This window comes from Amblyomma mixtum, chromosome 3 (genome assembly GCF_055824585.1).
Source record: "Amblyomma mixtum isolate Tamu chromosome 3, ASM5582458v1, whole genome shotgun sequence".
Taxonomy (NCBI): Eukaryota; Metazoa; Arthropoda; class Arachnida; order Ixodida; family Ixodidae; genus Amblyomma; species Amblyomma mixtum.
The window spans coordinates 83,699,406-83,718,791 of NC_143014.1; the positions used below are offsets into that span (position 1 = coordinate 83,699,406).

The 19,386-nt window shown below is 52.5% G+C and overlaps 1 protein-coding gene across 2 annotated transcripts in view; it reads left to right on the forward strand.

The window, feature by feature from the left end:
* The window catches only part of LOC149350820 (uncharacterized), a 130,075-nt gene that overhangs the window by 97,993 nt on the left and 12,696 nt on the right, over nt 1–19,386 (forward strand). For both annotated transcript variants that reach the window (XM_089579973.1, XM_089579972.1), the window contains exon 4: nt 17,689–17,804. In XM_089579973.1, the coding sequence (XP_089436099.1) occupies nt 17,689–17,804 (116 nt within the window). The remainder of the gene's footprint in view (nt 1–17,688; nt 17,805–19,386) is intronic.

The window sequence follows — 19,386 nt, forward strand, 5'->3', positions numbered from 1 at the left end:
GCGTTCGCACGCCGTAATCGGACCTGCCTAAATGAGGTCGCGCCACGCCGACGGCTCCGCGCGGAGACGACGCTATCGCGATCTCGTCGCCCACAAGATTTGTGCCCGGCATCGTTCTCCGCCCAGCGCGCGGCAGCTTGTCGCCAATGCAAATCTGGGACTCCGTAAACTTCGACTGTGCCATCGCTGCGCCGGTGAGGGACAGTGCCTTCGACTGTGTACGTATGGACGTTTTCACGTTTGCCTTTTTTGGTTGGAGCCATATTTCCACTGGGATGTGCCAGCAGCGTTCTGATTAGCGGATGTCAAACGAGCATCTAGTGCGCGTGCGCAGCACAGTCCAACACACCCGCGCGCTCATTCAAGCTGTTAAAAGTGAAAAGGTGTATCTACACCTGAAGCGCAGTTCCGCCCCCAGCGTGATTCACAAGGTGCGTCATGCTTTGTCGACTCCGTGGTTTGGGAGGGTGGTTAAGGAGGGACACCAGTGTGTACTTAATAGTGCGGATCGTGGAAGATGCATGAAAAATAGAAAAAGAATGTTTATATGCATTTTTATTATTCTGAGCACGCCGTTGTAATCCGCGCCAAGCGCTGAAGAAAATATGGGGAAACATAGCAGATAAGCCCCTGCGACCGCAATTTCTTCCGGTAACGCTGCAGTTTTTCGAAATATGGACTAAGGATACTGTTCGCTTTTGTTTATGATACATATCTAAGATGTGCTTGCTATGCACCGTGTTGGTGTCAACAACACGGCTGGCACGAATAAGAAACGATGTGGCTCCATGTGCTGGAATTCCATTTTTCCCGAAACATGGCGCTTTCTAGAAAAAAAGACGGATCGTAACGATTGCACTGAACTCTATGCGAACTTCTCGAGCGACCAAAAGCACCTTCTCGGCAAGCGTGCTACAGCGCGCGTGTACACACAGCGCTCTGGCGGAAATCTAACCGGCGGCGAGCGGAAGAGCCCAGAATCCCGGCCTCCCGAGCACAGCGCATCCGTTGGGCGCTCTCTCCCCTTTAATCCGGGTCCTCCAATCGAACAGATGATCGGGCCAACTCTCCCCGGGGCGGCAGCGACGCCGGCTGCGTCCTCAGCCGTCGCTGGCTCCCGAAAGGGGAGAGCAATGCGCGGAACCCTTTTTCCCCGGCCATAAAAAGGGACCGAGGTAAGGGCAATTTCCTAGGCGCGGAAAGTAGCCATTAGAGATGCAGCCCGGGAGCCCACTCGGCGCGGGATCTCGACGGAGGAACTCTTTTCAATTGGGGCGTCTCCACTTTGCGCGCCCCGGCCCTACAGGAGTCGCGCCGATGAAAGGTACAAGCTGGGGGCCCCAAGGTGACGGCTTCCTGCCGCTGATAAAAGCCTCGCCGTTGCGCCTCATAATAGCGCTATACCGGCGCCCAGGGCGAAGGAGGAGGCGCCGCAAAAGAAAGAGCGAAGAGGTTGGGGGGGGGGGGGGGGGGGGGGGGCAGCAGAATGCGTGCGGCCAGGGAAGGCGAGAGGCGCCTCCATTTGCATAATCCCCAGTGGAGCGCGCGACAGAATTAACATTTTATGACAGGGGCGCCGAAAAGCAAGCGGAGGTGGCCGACTCTCGAGCGCTGCAGCTGGGAGGCACGGCGCGCGTCTACACGAGCGCGGCTCAAACGGGTTGACCCGATAGAGAAAAAGCCCGTTCGACCGCGTCCTGGCTACACCTGGCGGTCAGGATGTGCATAACCTTCTCTCTTGCGGGCTCGTCTATGCAGCCGCTGGCCCCCTTGAGACAAAAAGTGGCGTGGCGCTTGCAACGAGAAAATTACGTGGTATCGAGCACTTTGCTTTATGTTCTTGATTGTGTCATTTATGAACTGTGCGCTAAGCCTCGAGGTGACGCGTGTTTCTCGGCGGTGTTAATTCTCCGCTCCAGCTAAAACAGTGAGCGGAACCACAGTCTGCTTCTGCTGTGCCATCACAGGGCGCCCGGTGCGTGCATCGACATTGCGCGCTCTTCTAAGCCCAGCGGACAAACCGAACAACGCACGGCGCATTCCGCGGCGCGGGGTGAGCATTTGTCATACAATCGCGGCGCCGTGAAAACGGGACTTGTTTTCTAAGCGGCACCGACATGTCTGACTCGAGAGATTCGCTCCTTGACCTTAGAAAACAAGGCCTGTTCCAGCGAGCGCCGGCCGGTATAAGGCGGCTTCTACGTCTTTGGCGGCAGTAAGAAAGACGAATCGGCCAGGTTTATCGGGAACCGGGCGACCGGCCCAAATCGCGAGCGGTTCCGGCGTCGCTGTCTCCCGGAACGTATGCGCCGGGTTATTAATACAAACACGCCGGGCGACCAAAGACGCCGCTCTCGTCTGTAATGTATCGCTCATGGAAATACTACAGACTTTCTTTTGGCGGCCAAGTCTTTTTTTCAACATTTGGTGGACGGGCAAGAGAAAATTTTCGTGCGCAGGAAATGTTAGAAAATTAATGCTCCCCTTTGTTTCATGACTCGAATGCGAACATCGCACCGATTAGGCAAATCGCGCCAGTTCCTGGCCGTGATCTCTTGACATCGGCGGGACCTTATTTTTTTTTTTGTCTGTTTGCTCTGCCGGGATGAAATGATTCACCGCGGCTTTCGTTTCGTTTTTACTTCGACGCTGGCATTGCGATCGCAGCATAGCAGGCGTTCTGTTTCGTCAGAAAGCGCTGGGGCGTCTTTATTTGCGTTTTGGAGACGAGATGGATGACACTGGCACTGTGACTGAGCGTACGTGCGCGCGTAACTTTATCTTCGCTGAAGAAGGGCGACCACATGAGCAAGGAGAGGATAAACCTTGCGTCTGAAGAAGCGTTGCGCAGTAGCAGAATGCCTTGTACACGATAAATCGCAGGGCGACTGAAACGAGTGAAGGAACGCAGAACAGAGAGAAAGGTTCTATGTTCGCTTATTCCAGAGCGCGTTCGGAGAAAGAAATTGCTAAGTTACGACACATTAGAAAGAAGGAGGCAAGCGAAAGAGAGCTTCAAGCCCGAGACTTACGAGAAGTCCGCACGTCTAGTAAGTCTCCAAAAGCGGACGAAATATCCGTGCTTTCAGAAAAGAGCCGCGCAGGTGCGTTTGTGTAGAAGTATCGAGAAATTGGAAACGACAACACTTGGAAGATTAGAGAGCGTCCAGGTGGAGTTCGGATAATGTTCGAAACGATGCGAAAGTGTTAATCGTATCGCAAATTTAATGCCATGTTACAGCTGTTTTCCGTGTCTTATTTTGTCAGCATTCGTGTAAGTTTTCGAACAAAAAAAAAAAGAAATTGAAGTCCGCATGCCACCGGTTGTGTTCTTTGTATCCCCCTAGAGCCTTCTGTGTATCAGGCAATATCGCGTGTCTTGACCGTGTCCTCTCCTCTTCGGCGTTCGCGTGTAATGGTAGACCGACCGCGATCAGATTACACCCAGCGCGACTGCAGGGCGGCGCCTTTTCAGACATGGGCTTCTGCGCTGGAGCCGCATAAAAAGAGCGCGTACGTGAGCAGCTTGGCTCATTTCATTTCGCTAACAATGCTGGCATGGCTTGTGGCAGCCCTCCACGTCTGCGTATAGATGCCCTGATGCCAATCTCGCCCGAAAACCGTCATTTTTATGCGCCGTGTGGCTTCGGCCGCAAAGCTGTCCGGGCATTTCTACGTCATGTGACACCGAGCCGCCTTCCCTCTTCTGACGGGTCGCGGTGCGGCGCGCAGCTCTCGACGCGTGCGCGGGCGCGCACACACATCTGCCGTGGCGGCGTGACAAGTCTGTCGGTGCGAATACCAAACATGACGCGAAGGCCGCGCGCCAAACAGAACGCATGAGAAAGGGGTGGGGGGTGTAAAAAAAAAGAGAAAGAAACGGGCGAAGAAGTAAGAACACACAAAGTGGTCTAATTATGGGACACCGAAGCTATCTTTCCCTTCTTTAGCGCCGCGCCGTCAATTTCGCTCGATGTTTTCAACATGCAACTGCCCCGAAGAGGTGTTGGAACATGTAGCAGTGCGCTTTTGCTTCTAGTGTTGTTTGTGTATCGCGGTGGCTCAGGTCGTAAAAAGTACGTTCGCCCGCGTACGTGCAACGCGCGAGAAATTCGAGAGCGGCGCTATCGGATTACATACAGTAGCTCACTATTGGGGTACATCGAGCCAAGTACTAATCGGAACGAAGTGAAGAGAAAAAAAAAAGAAAGAAAGGAGCCAAAGCGAGGGCTGTGCACTCACGTATCCGGCCACTCTTTGTACCATTACGCATTTTGCGTTTCTCGAAACACACCGAGGTATCCAGAGAGATCTCGCCAGGCTGTGTGAATCACGCTTGCGGAGAGAGCTGGTACCGAGCTCGCCTTTACCAGGAAATCGCGATACGAGCATAGGAAGTGCCTCCCCCCTCCCCATCCCCGCTTTTTTTTTTTCCAGGCATTTTCCTTGCTCATTGAGTGTCATGGTGTATCGCCGTTACACCGTGCTGCATGGAGCACTTTAAATTCAGGCGCCGTGTGGGAGACCAATGCCTGTAGGTTGCAACGACTTCGCGCTCAGCAGCGGCTGTCTAGTGTCGACGTGCACTTTAGTGCAGGGAAATACAAAAAATAGAACACAAGTAAATCGAGCGATGTGTGGTCCTTACAAGATAAAAGACAAATAGCGATACCTTGCCTTGTACTGCTGGATACGTCAATACAGAGCGATTTCTTTCATTTTTTTTTTTCCGGAGTTGTTCTATAGAAACAGAGACACCGGTTCAGGTACCCAACGTTTTATGGTACTGATGAAATTCCTCGCGACACGACCCGTTCCAAGTAATGGCTGGAGGGTACGAACAGCAGAAAAAAAGGGGAAAAAATAAATACAGGAGGAAATCGTTGCATACACAGAGCTCATTGATGGGCGCTGAACCACACATGTGGCACTTACTTGCAGCGTGATGTTTAACCGTTGCTGCGCGTACTGCGTATCCCCCGGAAAAGAAAAAAAAAAAGAACCTAAGCGGATACTTTCTTTTTTTTTTTTCAACTCGTTCATGAAGTGAAGGGCGTTAAAAGCCTGGCACTGCAATGCCTGAGCAGTTACTTTTTCGCGCAGGCATTCGTGATCCAAACTTGTGGCTTTCTTCTTGTTCCTCTTTTCCCACCCGGACGCCTGTTCCAGTTTAGCGCGCCCCTCACAGAGGGCCTGAACGGTGAATGGGGGAGCGCGAAGAGGCTTCGGAAAGCACGGAAGACGGTGAGCGCGATAGCGTTTCGGCGTCGTTTGGCCGACGGTTCGCGGGTCAGCTCCTCTTGTCTGCGGTCAGCCGTTGCTCGCCCCGTCGGGGACCGATCGATAGCCGTGTCAAGCAGGATCCCGGGGACCCCGTCCTCAGCGCCAGGCCCCCGGCGCTGGCCTGCAGATGAATCTGTCCCGGCTGCCCGCTCCGCCCATCCGCTGTTCAGACATCGCCGGCGACCTTCCTGCGGGGAGCACACTGGGCCGCGCTCCTTCTGCGCAGAACAGCTCGCGCCGTTTTCACTTTCACCGCTGAGGGGCGGGCGAGGATGCAACCGCGCAGCTGCTGCGCCGTGTGGTGAGCGCAGACTGCGTGAGCGTTCGGCGCGCCAGGCGCCTCGTATGATTAAACTGGCCTCTGCGGGAAGGATGGAGCGTTTCGCCGAACAAGGCCAGCGTTTGAGGTTATCTTTCAGCTCCGTTTAATGGGGGGAGCTGTAGCAATCGACCAACGTTGACAATTGAGACGCGAGGAAGTATACATTATATGAAGCACCCGGCGCAAGCTTTCAGTGGTGTGGCAGTCAGATAATTTACTTTATCCTATATTTATTTGCTTCGAATGGACAAACATCACTCAAGCTCATGATAAAAGGTCTTACCCTGTAGAACTTTTGGGCCAGAGTAATTCGCGAGGTTATATATACAAGGCCTGATGCATGTGCTGCGGTATTCAGGCGCGTTAGACTCACACTCAGACACAGTTTCCGCAGTTTCTGTGTTGTAAAGATATTGCTTGAAATTCACTCGCTTTCCTTTGCCGGGTGAAAAAGACCAGGCAATGAAGTGCATTGCTGCCTCCGTAACCCTGCAGAAATTACTATCACGCGAGTCTTAACGTCTGCTTCTCCACTGCATTTTCCTCACAAAACAAAAGCAAACGTACGCTATGATGCGCAGCATTTGCGTATCGTTGCTTGCCGCTGCACTCTGTAAAATAAACGCATAAAAATGGCCCGTTTTGTCATGGAAGTCTCTCTACGGCTTCATGTGTCTGTCTTCTTTTGCCTGTTCCGCTTCCTGATGGTTAACGTCACGGCGGTGCATTATCGCCTCTGTGTCCTGTTTACCAGGGTTGTCATTACCTACTCAGTTTATATACGCAGCGCATTAGTAGCCGCGCGTACTCCGAAATTTCGCGCTTCGAGCGCTGACTGGTGAGGTCGCCCCGAGTGCGCCGCGGGAGACAAAAGCGGCCCGCAGCGTTCGAAGGACCACCCTCGTTCAGCTGAACTCTTGGGCCGGGAGGAAGAACAGAGGAGGAGGATGGAATTCGTTCGCGTAGACTGATTAGCCCAAAGCACACAAAGTGACAGGTCGCTGTAACATGCCGCTCGATAAACCGGAGGGGGACCAGATAAACCCGTCTACGTGCACCGCCAAAATTATGAACTACCTACGTGATTTTGCCTCCGCTTACTCTCCAGAGCATGCTGCTATTATGTCCTGCTTTACTTTTTTGTTGTTTTGTTTCGCTACCGACTTCCCGGCGATCTGGGAATTGGGTAGCGATCGAGTATGTCCATAACCGACCTGGCAACATTGCAGAAACGGACGCCTTCGACTAACGTACGATAGAGCGTGATGGATCGCATGGTTCCCGGTGCGACGAACAGGTTTTTCTTCGCGGGGTCGCCGCGTATCTCACACTGGGTCAGCTTCGCTTGTTTTGCGCACCCGTGTGCGAGGTGCGTGGTTGCGAAACGGCTAGCGTCTCCTGGAAGGAAAGAAGCGTACTACTATCACAGCGTCGCGCGGCTGTCATCGGCGCTCGGCGTATGCGTGCAGCCGCGGTGCTACCACATTCGGGAGCGTTACCGCGCTGAGCTTTGCCGGGGCCCCAGGCCTCTAGTGCAACATAGGGGAAAGCGCTGCTGCATGACAGCTTAAGCTGGCTTCCCTGGTGCGCCCGGTTTTCGTTTGCATTGTAACAAGGACGGACATTGCCTGTTGACGGCTCCGACGAACAGAGTAGTAACGACACTGTTGCGTTTAGCCTCTATACGGCCACGGGGGTAAGCTGCTGGTGGCGGTTGACGCGGCTGTCTGCCTGCGAAGGCTTCCGGGTTGCTATTCACCGAGATCACTGTAGTCCAGTTATCACTTGTGCTGCTCGCATCTGCAATTCCGCCAATAGCGCGTGACCATCAGGAGATGCAACTCCGGCGCAATGCGTTTCGGTTTCGACAGCCAAGTAGTGGCTGTGACGTCAAAGCTCCGAAAGGTCACGTGAAGCTTGATAACAACTGCGATATAATCGCCGCTTCGTCGTTTTAATTCGTTACGAGTCTAAAGCCGCCCTGCCTCAAGAGCCGAAACGTAACGAATCAAGATGAAGCAGCAGCAGTTATAATGCAGTTTTTGTCATGCTTCACGTAACCAACACGGATCTTTGGCGTGATAGCCGTCGCTGGGCTGCTGAAACGGAAACCGACGCAGATGAGATTTTAAGTTATTTGGAGGTCGCAGGGGAATGGCACATGCTAGCAAATAGGAAAACATGCAACCGAACTCTGGTGTCTATGCTCCTTTGAGACGGAACTCATTGTAACAGCGACCGAATAGGGAGCAGCAGTCCAGGGTCACGTTACCGCCAGCCGACCTTTCCTTCTTTCCTCTTACGAAACTTTGTTGTCTCTCTCTCTCTCTCTCGCTGTAACAGTGTTTTCTCACTTTGCCGAACAAACTTCAACAGGTGTGATGTGATATTCTCTGAAGAGAACGATGCCAACTTGCGTTTTTCAATAATAGCAGAAAATGGATTTCTACGTACCAGCACAACATCGTCTTATGAGGCAAGCCGTGATGGAATGCTCCGTATATTATTATTTTATTTTTTTTTTTTGCCACCAGGGTTTGTTTAGACTTCGCCGCCGAAATATCAGCACGCAGGCGATTTTTCATCTTTCGCCTCCACCGAAATGCGGCCTCCGCGGTCGTGATCGAATCTGGGAGCTCTTTTATAGGAGTGCGACCTCAGAGCCACTGCGCCACTGTGGCAGGTTTTGATGTTGCCTGAGTATGTTATCCTGGCAAACATTATGGAATACTTAAAGATAATAAAGGATGAAACGACACGCACAAAGGAAACAGATCACACATACAAAAACCTGTAGACAAGGCATTGTGTTAATTGGGCTCCATAAGTAAAATCGCGTGGAACAAAACAAACGACAGCTTCTGCAATGTCGACATGAGGTGCGTATGTTGAGAAAAAACAACGAAAATCTTGTACAGCGTTGGCAACCGGTCAACTTACAACTCAGCATTACACACGTCATTTTCGCTGAACGTACGAGGGTGACCTAATACGCTGAGATACAGAACTGCTTTCTTTTTCTTATTATAGAACGAAGCCTAACGAAGTAACGACCGTCTAAACCCCATACAGAAGCCATGAAGTATTAGCAGGACACGTACGCAGATAAGAGCTGCGGAAGGACGAATTTCCCGTGATTAAAACACAGTGCACGAATACATGACTTTTCCTCCAAGGTTTCGCTCCTTCTAAGAAGTACAAGTACGACAGGGTGATAACTGTTTCACGGTATAGAAGGCTGAGATCACAAGGCATGTGCGCTCGATTGTCATGTTTGGAATTGGAAGGGCTACATCACTGGAAGCTACACGGCTTGCACAATAACGGCCTGCTTTGGAATACTAGAATCCGTCGCTGACGAACGTTTGACGGGAACCGTGCGGGGTTTCATATCAGCAGCTTTTTTTATCGATTCGGCGCAGGTAAAAGGCACTCCTGTCATAAAAGCAGTTTTATGAGGGAGGCGGCATTCTCTGCAATGGAACCGTTTCGAAAAAGAGCAAGCTATAGGCTTTCGACATTACTACGCAGTCATTACGAAGGTGGAGCCCCTCCTTCAAGCACAATGTAAGCGTGAGACCCGCGCAATGTAAACGCATGCAGCCGCCGCGGTGGCTCAGCGGTTATGGTGCTCGGCTGCTGACCCAAAAGACGCGGGTTCGATCCCGGCCGCGGCGGCTGGAATTTCTTTGGAGGAGAAATTATAGAGCCCCGTGTACTGTGCGATGTCAGTGCACGTTAAAGAACCCCAGGTGGTCGAAATTTCCGGAGCCCTCCACTACGGCGTCTCTCATAGCCTTAGTCGCTTTGGGACGTTAAACCCCACAAACAAACAAACAAACAAACAAACAAACAAACAAACAAACAAACAAACAAACAAACGCATGCACCTTTCCCTCAAGACGCACTTGCACGAAGGGCAGTGTGCGCCGTCATGCTGCGAACAGCTTGGCAGTGCGGAGAAGTATAGCGGGCAAAACTTAGCCCATTCCGTTGTGTGTGTACGCATCTGAAAGTAAAATTATTTCACACTTGTTGCAGCACTGACATCCCAACTTTGTTATTTTGAGCCTGTTAAGGCCTGGCGCTTGACTGGTTACGTGAAGAACATGGCCGCTGTCGTGAACGAAGCCCCGAGAAAGGGAAAACGTTTATGCTCAGATTGGTTATGCTCTAAAGGTTGCTTTGTGATTGTTATTTTGATAGCTGCTGTACGTTTTGGGCGTAACTTTCCTAACACCAAAATGTCCGTTATTTCGATGCTCTCACGAATAGCAAATTTATGTTAGTAGTCGTAGCTGCAAAACGGCGACAACTTATAGCCGACCAAGAAATATTGATTATGGTTATTTTTTTGTGTGCATGGTTGAGTGTCGTCAATGTTGCTCCACGTGCACAAATCTCTTTTCTCACCCTTGATGAGTAAACGTGGGAGAGAGATGCAGCGTGTTCGAATGCATTTCCACTAGCACTGACTGGGGGAGAGGAGCGGAAAATAATAATTCTAATTCAGTCAAGTCTGCATGGGTCAAAACCGGACGCGACGTGGGAGGTTTGCACGCCCGGCGTGCACAAGACGTACTCCGAGGCAGGGCAAGACAATGGCTTACGCGGCGTTGTCTTGAGGCTGATGACAGAAGCGGGCTCGCTTCCTAGCCGAGACGAGCGCCTCGCATGCTGTGATTGTCACCCCGGACGGTCTGCACACGCGCGATGTGGGAGGGAAGCCCCGTATGGCGCGCGTGTGGCGGCCGCTGCAGAGGGGGCACTCGACCTTATCACCAGAAACAGGTTGCTCTTCATTTCTACCTTCTTCAGCAGGAGCGTTTTATTTTTCTTCTTTCGCTCGGTATAGAAAGACGAGAGACTTCGACTAATGGACCGGGTGATAAGGGCGACAGCGAGAAATCTTTTAGGCAGAATAAACGAGAAGCACCGAGTAAAACAGCGGGTGAGAAAGTAGCCAAAAAAGAAAGTGAGAGAAGAGACGCACGACAAAAGGACGCGGGCGTGGCGAGTGGAGAGACGAGGGAAGACGTCCTGTTTACGGCGCTTCCCGCCCGAACCGGGGCCCGACGCTAGGCATACGAATGGTGCATTTTGAAAGGCCCTCTCGGCCTGGGGCCTCCGGCCGAGGCGATCCGCGAAGCACTCATTGCGAGTTCTCGGCTTGCCATTTGAACAATTTAGCGATAGCTCCTATCTCGATGACTGCCCCTCCCGCGGCACTGAAGCGCGCCTTCAGTACTGCCGACCGCTGCAAACACCCAGCCGGCGATTGCTGTTCGCAGCGTTGTCGGCGGCGCGCAAACGTGCCACCGTGGCGGGCGCCCGAGTCGTCGCAGCGAGCTCAGCTGCCCGCGTGCAACCGCGCCCGCATCAAGTTTCTCTCCGGCGACCCCCTTTGATGTTCCATCTCCGTTGGCTGGCTGCAGTGCACGGCTCGAGACACTGCAGCTTTCCCCGCCAAACGTCCTTTAAGTCGAAAGAAGGCAGAGCTACAGTGGGAGTTTTCTTTTTCTTCTTCTGCCCGGAGTGGGCGACTCGCGCTTCGCCTCAGGTGGCAGACGGGCCGTGATAAGTGAAGTCGCTGAGATTGCATTGACCCAAGCTCTGTTCGCGCAGTCGAGGCAAGAACACGGAAGTGAGGAGAGCTGCTGGACGGGTGCCCTCTGCACGCGCGTCGAAGATTCCAGATTGAACCAGAACATACGAGCAACACGTTTTTTATATGCAAATGACGGTCGCGAGAGCTAGACAAGAATCGTCGCTCCTTTACTGAGCGTTTTCCTCAGTTGCCCAACTGCACGCCTCCAACGTGCGCGTCACGTAGTCCTGCTGAGTTAAACAGGGTGGGTAGTATTTCTTACACTTGTATAAAATGCGCGCCTCAAGACAGCGACGACACGGCCTCGGACTACTGCTTCGATAAAAGATTTTTTTTTTTTTCTGCCTTTGCCTTTCGTCTTTCATTGCTTCTTTCTGCAGAGCAGGGCTACATTGCCCACACACTTATACACATATCATGACCGAACGTGGAATACACTTATCTCTTTTTTCTCTCTCATCATCTACTGTTTGATAAAAAGAAAAGGAGGTGGAAATGACTCCATTACGACATTTACATGGCCCCAAAGTGACAACTTCTCATTTTTCTCTCGCGCCAGTTATCCGTTCGTGATTTACAACTCGCCAGGTTCGTGCGGCGAGGCTAATCGGTATGCTCTCGCTGATCTGCGGGGCGGCTTTTCGCAAGCACCTGTCGCTACGACAGGAATATATTAATATCTATAAGGCTGAGCTCTTTCTCGTTCGGGCTCTGTTTGCTCAGCGGGAGATAATTTGGAGTTTGATTGCAATCGAAAGCGACCTTCAGCACACGACGAGAGCTTATAACCAGCGGCGCTATATGGCGTGTATCCCACGAGCACGAACGATGTCGAGCGATTTGCGCAAGTTTAAAAGGTGTGCTTGGCACCGTCCCCGCTCACGTTTCGAACGTCCGCGCCGCGCCCTCTCCATATGCGATCGAGCGACTTTACGAGGCGCGTACAGAGGGCCAGGGTGAAAAACGACACAATAATGGACGCGGTTGTGAAATTGGATGCTCGGAAAGGAATATCGAAAGTGTGACGCAAATGCTGAATGATGGCACTTGCTGCATGTCTCGAAAATCTTGGCAGTTGAAAATAGTAATGATTTTGTTTGTTGCGCAATTAAGTGAATAGCGTCTTACCAGAAAAGAAAAGCACATGTGTACGTACGGTGCTTGACTCATTTTTATTGTTGCGTACCTAAACTTTTTCGTTTGCTTTCAACCCTGACCGTCATTGTTTTGGCGCGGAGGAGAGAGCTGTTCACTGTTCAAGATGGCAAAAAGTGATTTTAACCTGGTGGCTTTTTGCCTCCCCTCTGCGGGCATAAAGTGGCCTCAGTAAGTGAATCATAACTGCGACACGCAAGCGGACGTAAAATGAGTGGCGAGGAGGTTCGGTGCCAAGTGCAACAGGAAGGCGAAACAGCGTCGAGATGGAGTAAAGGCTCGTAAATCACGTCGCAGACGCTATAAAACAATGCAGCCGCCAGTATTCCTGTCGCCAGGTTGGTCACGTGATCGGAATGCGCCAATGGCAGCGCGCCTTGTTATGGCCTGCGAAGAGACGGAGCGAGTGCTGGGTAGCCGATGCGGAGCCCCGATAGGCGCGCCAAAAAGACCGGACCAGCTCTCGCGGGTCCGCTTGTTTCCACACTGCCCAGGAGGAGGCTCTTTGGCTATGGGCTCGCGAGGAGAAACGCGCCTGATAAGGGCCGCGATACTTTGAGAGCGGGAGACTATCGGCCCATCGGCGAGTCGACCCCCCTCCTCCCCCGGCCAGAGCCAAAGAGGACGGATGGCCAGGTATGTACAAAGCGGCCTCGGCGGCCGTCGCCAGCACCAGGGCTCATTTGTTTTACTGCAGCGAGCGTTTTCTTGGCGTTTGCTTTGACGTACACGTGATGACACAGCAACTCTAGGCGGGGGGCCGCGGCGAGCGCGAGAAAGGGCTGCGGGAGACGGCGCCGGCGCGCACTCGGCGTCGCCGCGCGAGGAGGGTCCGCGACCAAAACGCAGTAGCGCGTCCGATAGTGGGAGATTTATGCTTTATGGCATACTCTGGCTCGAAAGACTTATGGACCCCTTTAGGGCGCCTGATTGCGCTCTATCTGGCCTACATTCGGAATACATCACTCGTCGGTTGGTCTGCTTGTTTTCTGCGCGCGCTGGCGGCACTCGCTGCCCCTGTTCGCGCGATTGTAATGAAGATGTTGTTGAATGGAGATAAGATACTCTGGCGTTTGCTCGCTTACACCCCGCGGCTCAAGTTGGCGCAGCTGCCAGGATCGGGAATCTCACGCCTTGCGCGCGCGCGCAGCACACAGTCAGGGGAGGCGTCCCAGCAACGCTCCGGCCTTTACGGCTCTACATTGGGGAGCGGGAAAAAAAAAAAAAAGAAAGCGGGGGGAGAAAGGAGGAGAGGGATATACAACTTGCTCCACGCCTTCGGAGGCGCTGGCATCAAGCAGTTCAGTACCGCTTCAGAAGTGGGCATTGTCGAGCCTTATAAGCCCTCTATGGCGGGAGTAAATCGATTTCATTCCCGAGGACGGTACTATTCCCAGTTCGGAGAGAGCCCGCACGCAGTTGGTATTCAGTGACGGAGCCAGCCCAGCTACGCTTGGACGTCGCAAGAAGCAAAAGCCTGCTCATAGCAGCCTCCTCGCTCGTGCCCTCCTCCACCTGGCGAGCGCCATTAACCATCCATGCAGTGTTGCAGCTGGTTACAAACTAGTATTTGCATTTTTATCGCGTCCGCTTAAACGAGCGGCACGCATGCTAACACCGTCACACCTGTTCAGCTGGTCCGCAATACGCGGATGAGTCCACAAAGCGGTTTCGACTGCGCACCAGCCGCGCAATAAAAACGGGTAGCCAATAATCACGTATGCGTGTGGACAGCGTTTGCATGGCTTCTTGCTGCTGAGCACCCCGCGTGCGTTTGTTACTTTCGGCCCCGCTATTCTTGTTCATGCTGAAATGTGAGCCAAACGTGCCACAGCGCGCTAATCGGAAGTGGCTGGTTCCCGAAATGGCTGGAAGGCGGTGGCCCCCGGGGTACTCGGGCCGAGCAGAAACAAACGCTGTCGGAGCAGAGAAGCCAGGCCCCTACAGCACGCGCAGTCGCCAGGAGTGCCCGTCTCAGAGCCATAGGAAGCTGTTTTTGCATTCGGGAAATGTAAGCGCCGCGGCGGCGGCTATCGGCGAACAAGCGGAGCCTTGGCGGGCCCGTGCACGCGGGGTATATGGCGCCCTTTCACGCAAGGGCGTCTGCACGCGGCGGCAGCGCGTCGCTGATCGGCGATTCCGCCTGGAAGGCCTTTCTTTGTGCGCAGCCCGCGAACTGTGATTTTAATCGCCGCCAAGCAAGGCGCCCAATCGACCCATTGCGTGTGCGACATGTTTTCTTTGGCGCCGACTTGTGCCAGCGGAGGCGACGGGTGACGCGCCGGCAAGAAAGCGGCCGCCGAACAATGCCGCCGGACGGCATGGCCCAGCGGCGCGCGAGAAAGCGCCCACGTGTCTCGCCGCGGAGCTCTGCCACGGCCGCGCAGGCGTCGTCGTCCTGCGAGCGGCCGCCGCGCTTTCTCCGGCGTCCTCCGATGAGCAGCACAGCTTCCTAGCTGGAGAGAGTTAAAAGGCCGGTCGGGTGGAGAACGCTGGGGCTATGATGTAAAGAAGAAAAAAAAAAGCAATAGGCGATCAAAGTGCAGAATTGGTAGCATATACCATGAGAGACAATGATCGTTTCCACCAATCTTATGGATGCGCACCTTACCACCTGAGCCCTTACCGAAGTACCGATAACTTGCAAGAAACTAAATGCAACAACCGAGACTGCGAGGAGGGTAACACGCGAGACAGGTGCTTTGGTTTAGCTTTAAAACGCTGGTGTGCAGATATGTTTTGCCTCTTCGTTCGTTGCGGAGGCTTGGTTAGGTTAGGTTATTGGGGTTTAACGTCCCAAAGCGTCTCAGGCTATGAGGGACGCCGTAGTCGACCACCTGGGGTTCTTCAACGTGCACTGACATCGCACAGTACACAGGCCTCTAGAATTTCGCCTTCATCGAAATTCGACCGCCGCGGCCGGAATCGAACCCGCGTCTTTCGGGTCAGCAGCCGAGCACCATAACCACTTAGCCACTGCGGCGGCCCTGGATGCGGAGGCAGTATTCCATTGTGATAAAAAAAAGTAATATTGGTTCATTGTAAAAAGAAAGGGAAGAGAGAGAGAATAGAACAAATAATTTGAATTAACTAGGTTATTTATAATATTTTTATCTTGTATCCGTGTGTGTGTGTGTGTCTGGAAAGCTGGCATAATATTTTGAATTTAGGACATGCCGGCGTCCTTGTTTTCCCTTCTTTCCGCCAAGCCTTGTTATCAAGTCTAGTGTTGCAAAACACCATGGTGTGCCATGTGGTGAAAGCTGTAGCAACCTCTGCGGCCAAAACACCGACCTGCATTTTCTCCCTCCACTTCATCTTCTACAAGTTACAGTACATGACCTACCTCGCCTCGGCTTTTCAGAAACAGTGACTGCACAACGGCATTCGTCTCAAAGTGCATGCTATAGACATCGCGTGCTGGTCCACGGAGGCCATGGGGCTCCAGGCCGCGCCGCGAACTTCAGCGGTGTGGGCTGAGTGCAGTTTGTGGCCTACCTCAACGAGGACGTCACTGAATCTGAATTGTTGACAGTGGTGAGAGCTGTAGAGTGGAACTTGGTTCTACGCTTCGGTCGCGCGCAGGTACAGAGGCCGTCCAAGTATCTTCGGCGGCGGCAGAGAATACAGCATTGTCCTGCAGCGCGCTCCCCATCTCGTTAATGAATTCTTCGGCACAGGCTATACGCGCAGACGAGGGGCGCGCTCGGAGGGACCAAGTGGCGCCGTTGCTAAATAACGTGTTCCCTCTATATTACCGAACTTTTCCGCCGACTTTCCCTTTCGTCCATTGCGTGTACTTTTCTTCCCGTCTCGCAGCGTGCTGGAGCCGAGCATGCTGCTATCCGAGTGGTGGCGTTCCTTTCAGCGGCAGTGCATTAGTTTTTGCGAGTTAAACTTTCAATCCTGATTTGTATGCGAACGGAGCCGCTTTTCTCTGTTTCCCGCGGCCGTCGTCCAGGCACGCTGTCTGGTTGTCGCATTTGCTTGTTCTTTCGGTCTGCTCTGCAGCGCCGCCACCGCGGGCCCTTTTCCTCCCTCTCTAGCTTTCTGGGCTGTTCGAACGGAAGCCTTGTTGCTCATTTGTCCGCTCCCTGGATGCACTTTCGGAATCTCAATGAGGGAGCTGCTGCGGCGACCAGCAGCGAAGCGGCGTGAAGAAAGAAAGCAATGACTGCCCGCACGCAGGCGCCTGGCAGGAGGCGAACGTCTTTTTCAGCACTTATTTCCCCGAACCTCGAACAATGTCCGGCGGCCATGGACAGCGAGCAGTGAGCCTCGAAAGGTTCGCAGCGCGTCGGAATACGCTGGGAACTTTCGAGCAGTAGTCTTATTTGAGTCGGCGGTATTTCGCGTCTGGTACTTGTTGTGACAGCGCGCGCGTTTTAAGATTCAAGGGTTTCTGCGCTCCGGCTGAGTAAGCGTGAACTTCGCTGTGCACGGTATACCTGATGCCGTGCCTGCCTTATTATTCACAACCCGGGGTGAGTGCATGATTAGTTCTCTGCCGGCGTCTTTCGATTTCTGCCAGCAGCAATGACGTCACTGGCTCAGGGAGGTGGCAGGAAACTTAGGAAGGTTTATACAGGTGTGTTTTGGCCACTTTTGTGACCACGGGACTGCGATGGAAGCAACGGTGGCTTTTCACTCGAGCTCCGCATATTGGCGTTTGTACTGCCTTATAATATGCTCGCTCGATGCCAATGCTTAGACAAGATTCTCTGCAAATGTATGGGATGGGTGGGTGCAAGGTGGCGGATCGCCAGCGCTGAACACAGAAAGCGTGCGTCGATGCGGCGCCAAGGATGATTCTGGCCATAAGGAAACCCAACTGAAGCTAAGAAAAGGCCTTGGGTGCCCGCACGTGTGCAATTGAGCGGCGTACATTGACGAAGTACTGTATCCCTCTGCATTTTCAAAGTGTCATGGACATTCGCCAGTTGACTGACGCCGCCGGCAAGAAGCGTTTGGCAGACAGGACTGCGTGCACTGCGATATGTTCTATAAACCCACTGCTCTGCATTCCGGTCTAGAGTGAAGCGATGTTCAGTATATTTGTGCCATAGGCAAGCCTTCAAGCAAAACGCAAAAGGAATGCTTTAACTGCAAAACGCGCCGATTAAAAGGTAAGTATCGCTCCAGTCAGGAAATAGCTAAAAAAAAAAGAAAAACGCATTATTTAAATTTCACCGGTTATCTTTGAGACAGCCTCCGGCCATGCCGCATTTAGGGTACCAAACGATTCACTAGTATACGTTACAACCGGTGTTGGTACCCAATCGGGACATGACAGTACGGTAATTTTTATTTCTTTTTGCAGGCAAATGGCTTCGACCTAAAGGAAAACCTGGAAGCATGGCGGAATCTCCCGTACGCTGCGTCCATGTACTATCCGTACGACTCGGCTGCTATTGCCGGCTACCCTTTCGCGAATGGGTAAGTCACCTCACAATGAGCGCCGCATAGAGCTCCTTTCTCCTTGCAACTCAGTTTCGGGCGATGAATTGTTCTCTTCAGCAAAGACCCGTGGGTAGAAGGCGACGCGTTCGAGCATTCGGCTTTACTTTGGGCCCTCCCGCTGGATGTATTATAAAAGCACTGCAGAGGATGGGGAAAGTGCAGCCTTTACAGTCGTTCCCTTAAGAAAGTGGTCTATAATTTTTTTTAATAGATTTCTTATGGACTGTACCGCCTTCCTGTAGATATTTCCTTTTGTCTGTTCATAGTCTATGGACTGCCTAAAGAAATTAAGGTTAATACCGACTGTGAACGACATGCATGGTACTGATCGCCTCCATCCTTTGGATAGCAGCGTTCCGCGCTGGCTTGCTAACATTTGTGTATATAAATGAAAAGAAGGGCCACCAACGGTAACTAAACGCGGTAAGCTAAAGTAGCACATAGAATAGTCTCGTGGATGTTTACATTACATGTAAGAGAGCTTCAGCGCACCGGTTTCTGTGTGATGTTAACGAGCTGGTAAAAAATTGAATTCACTACGTTTTATTTTTTGTCATAAACCTGCTTTCATTGCATCATAAACCGTTCAGAAATACATCATGTATTAAGCATGTATGCAAAAGAAATTCATGAAAATCTCAATAGGAAAACACACATCGCGTCCTCATCAGAAAATCGGTGGCCAATTTTCATCACCAATGCATCAGAAACTCAACTCAGAAGTGATCAGAAATACCCGATGAGTGTGATGTCTGAAATCATTGACATTTTATCAGAAGCTCAACACAGATTTTTGTAAGGGCGTCGTTACTAACCTTCCCTCTCCTCTGCGTAGAGGATATATATTAGGCCTTGCTGCATTTATGCACAACCGCACAAGTGGCACTTACTTGCATAATTATTGAGTAATTCCCCAAGTTATGCGTGAGAAAAGTATGATCGCTGAAGCGCGCTCCGCGTTTTCTGGCCTCGACTGTACGGCTAAGGAGGAAGTGATATTGATGGCTACCACAGCGAGACAGCGCTGCCATGACCCGTCAGCTAGAAACCGTATTTTCTTTTCTTTCTTTAGCAGGGCGTTCGAACGCGGTGAATACGCCATTTTTTGATGGAAGATCTAACTGCTTATTGCAGGCAGAGACTCTGAACGCTCCGATTTCTATTGACGGTTGAAGGAGCGCTGTCGTTCCTTCTTGCGCAACACTCCTGGCTGGCTGAGAGCAAAAGGAGAAAAAGAAGAAAGACAGCGTCAATTGTCGAAAGGCATTCTCCAGCTCGGGGAGCAGCTTTTTCAAACAGCCGAGGCCCCGGAATGCCGAGGATTCCTCGTCACTTCGCGAGCCTACAGCGCGGCTCGGCGGAGCCGGCCCTTGGCGCCGGCAGAAAAGCGCGGAATCTGGCGGCGGCTTTCCCCGCGCAGGCCGCTTTCATTGTGCCGGCTCCTCTGTTTCTCCGGGAGCGTGTCGTCCTTGCTTCTTCGCGCTGTTTGCATGAAACCGGTCCGGACTGCACGAGGAAGTGACGCATGTGTAGGCAGACGTGCGCGCACGCTGAACGG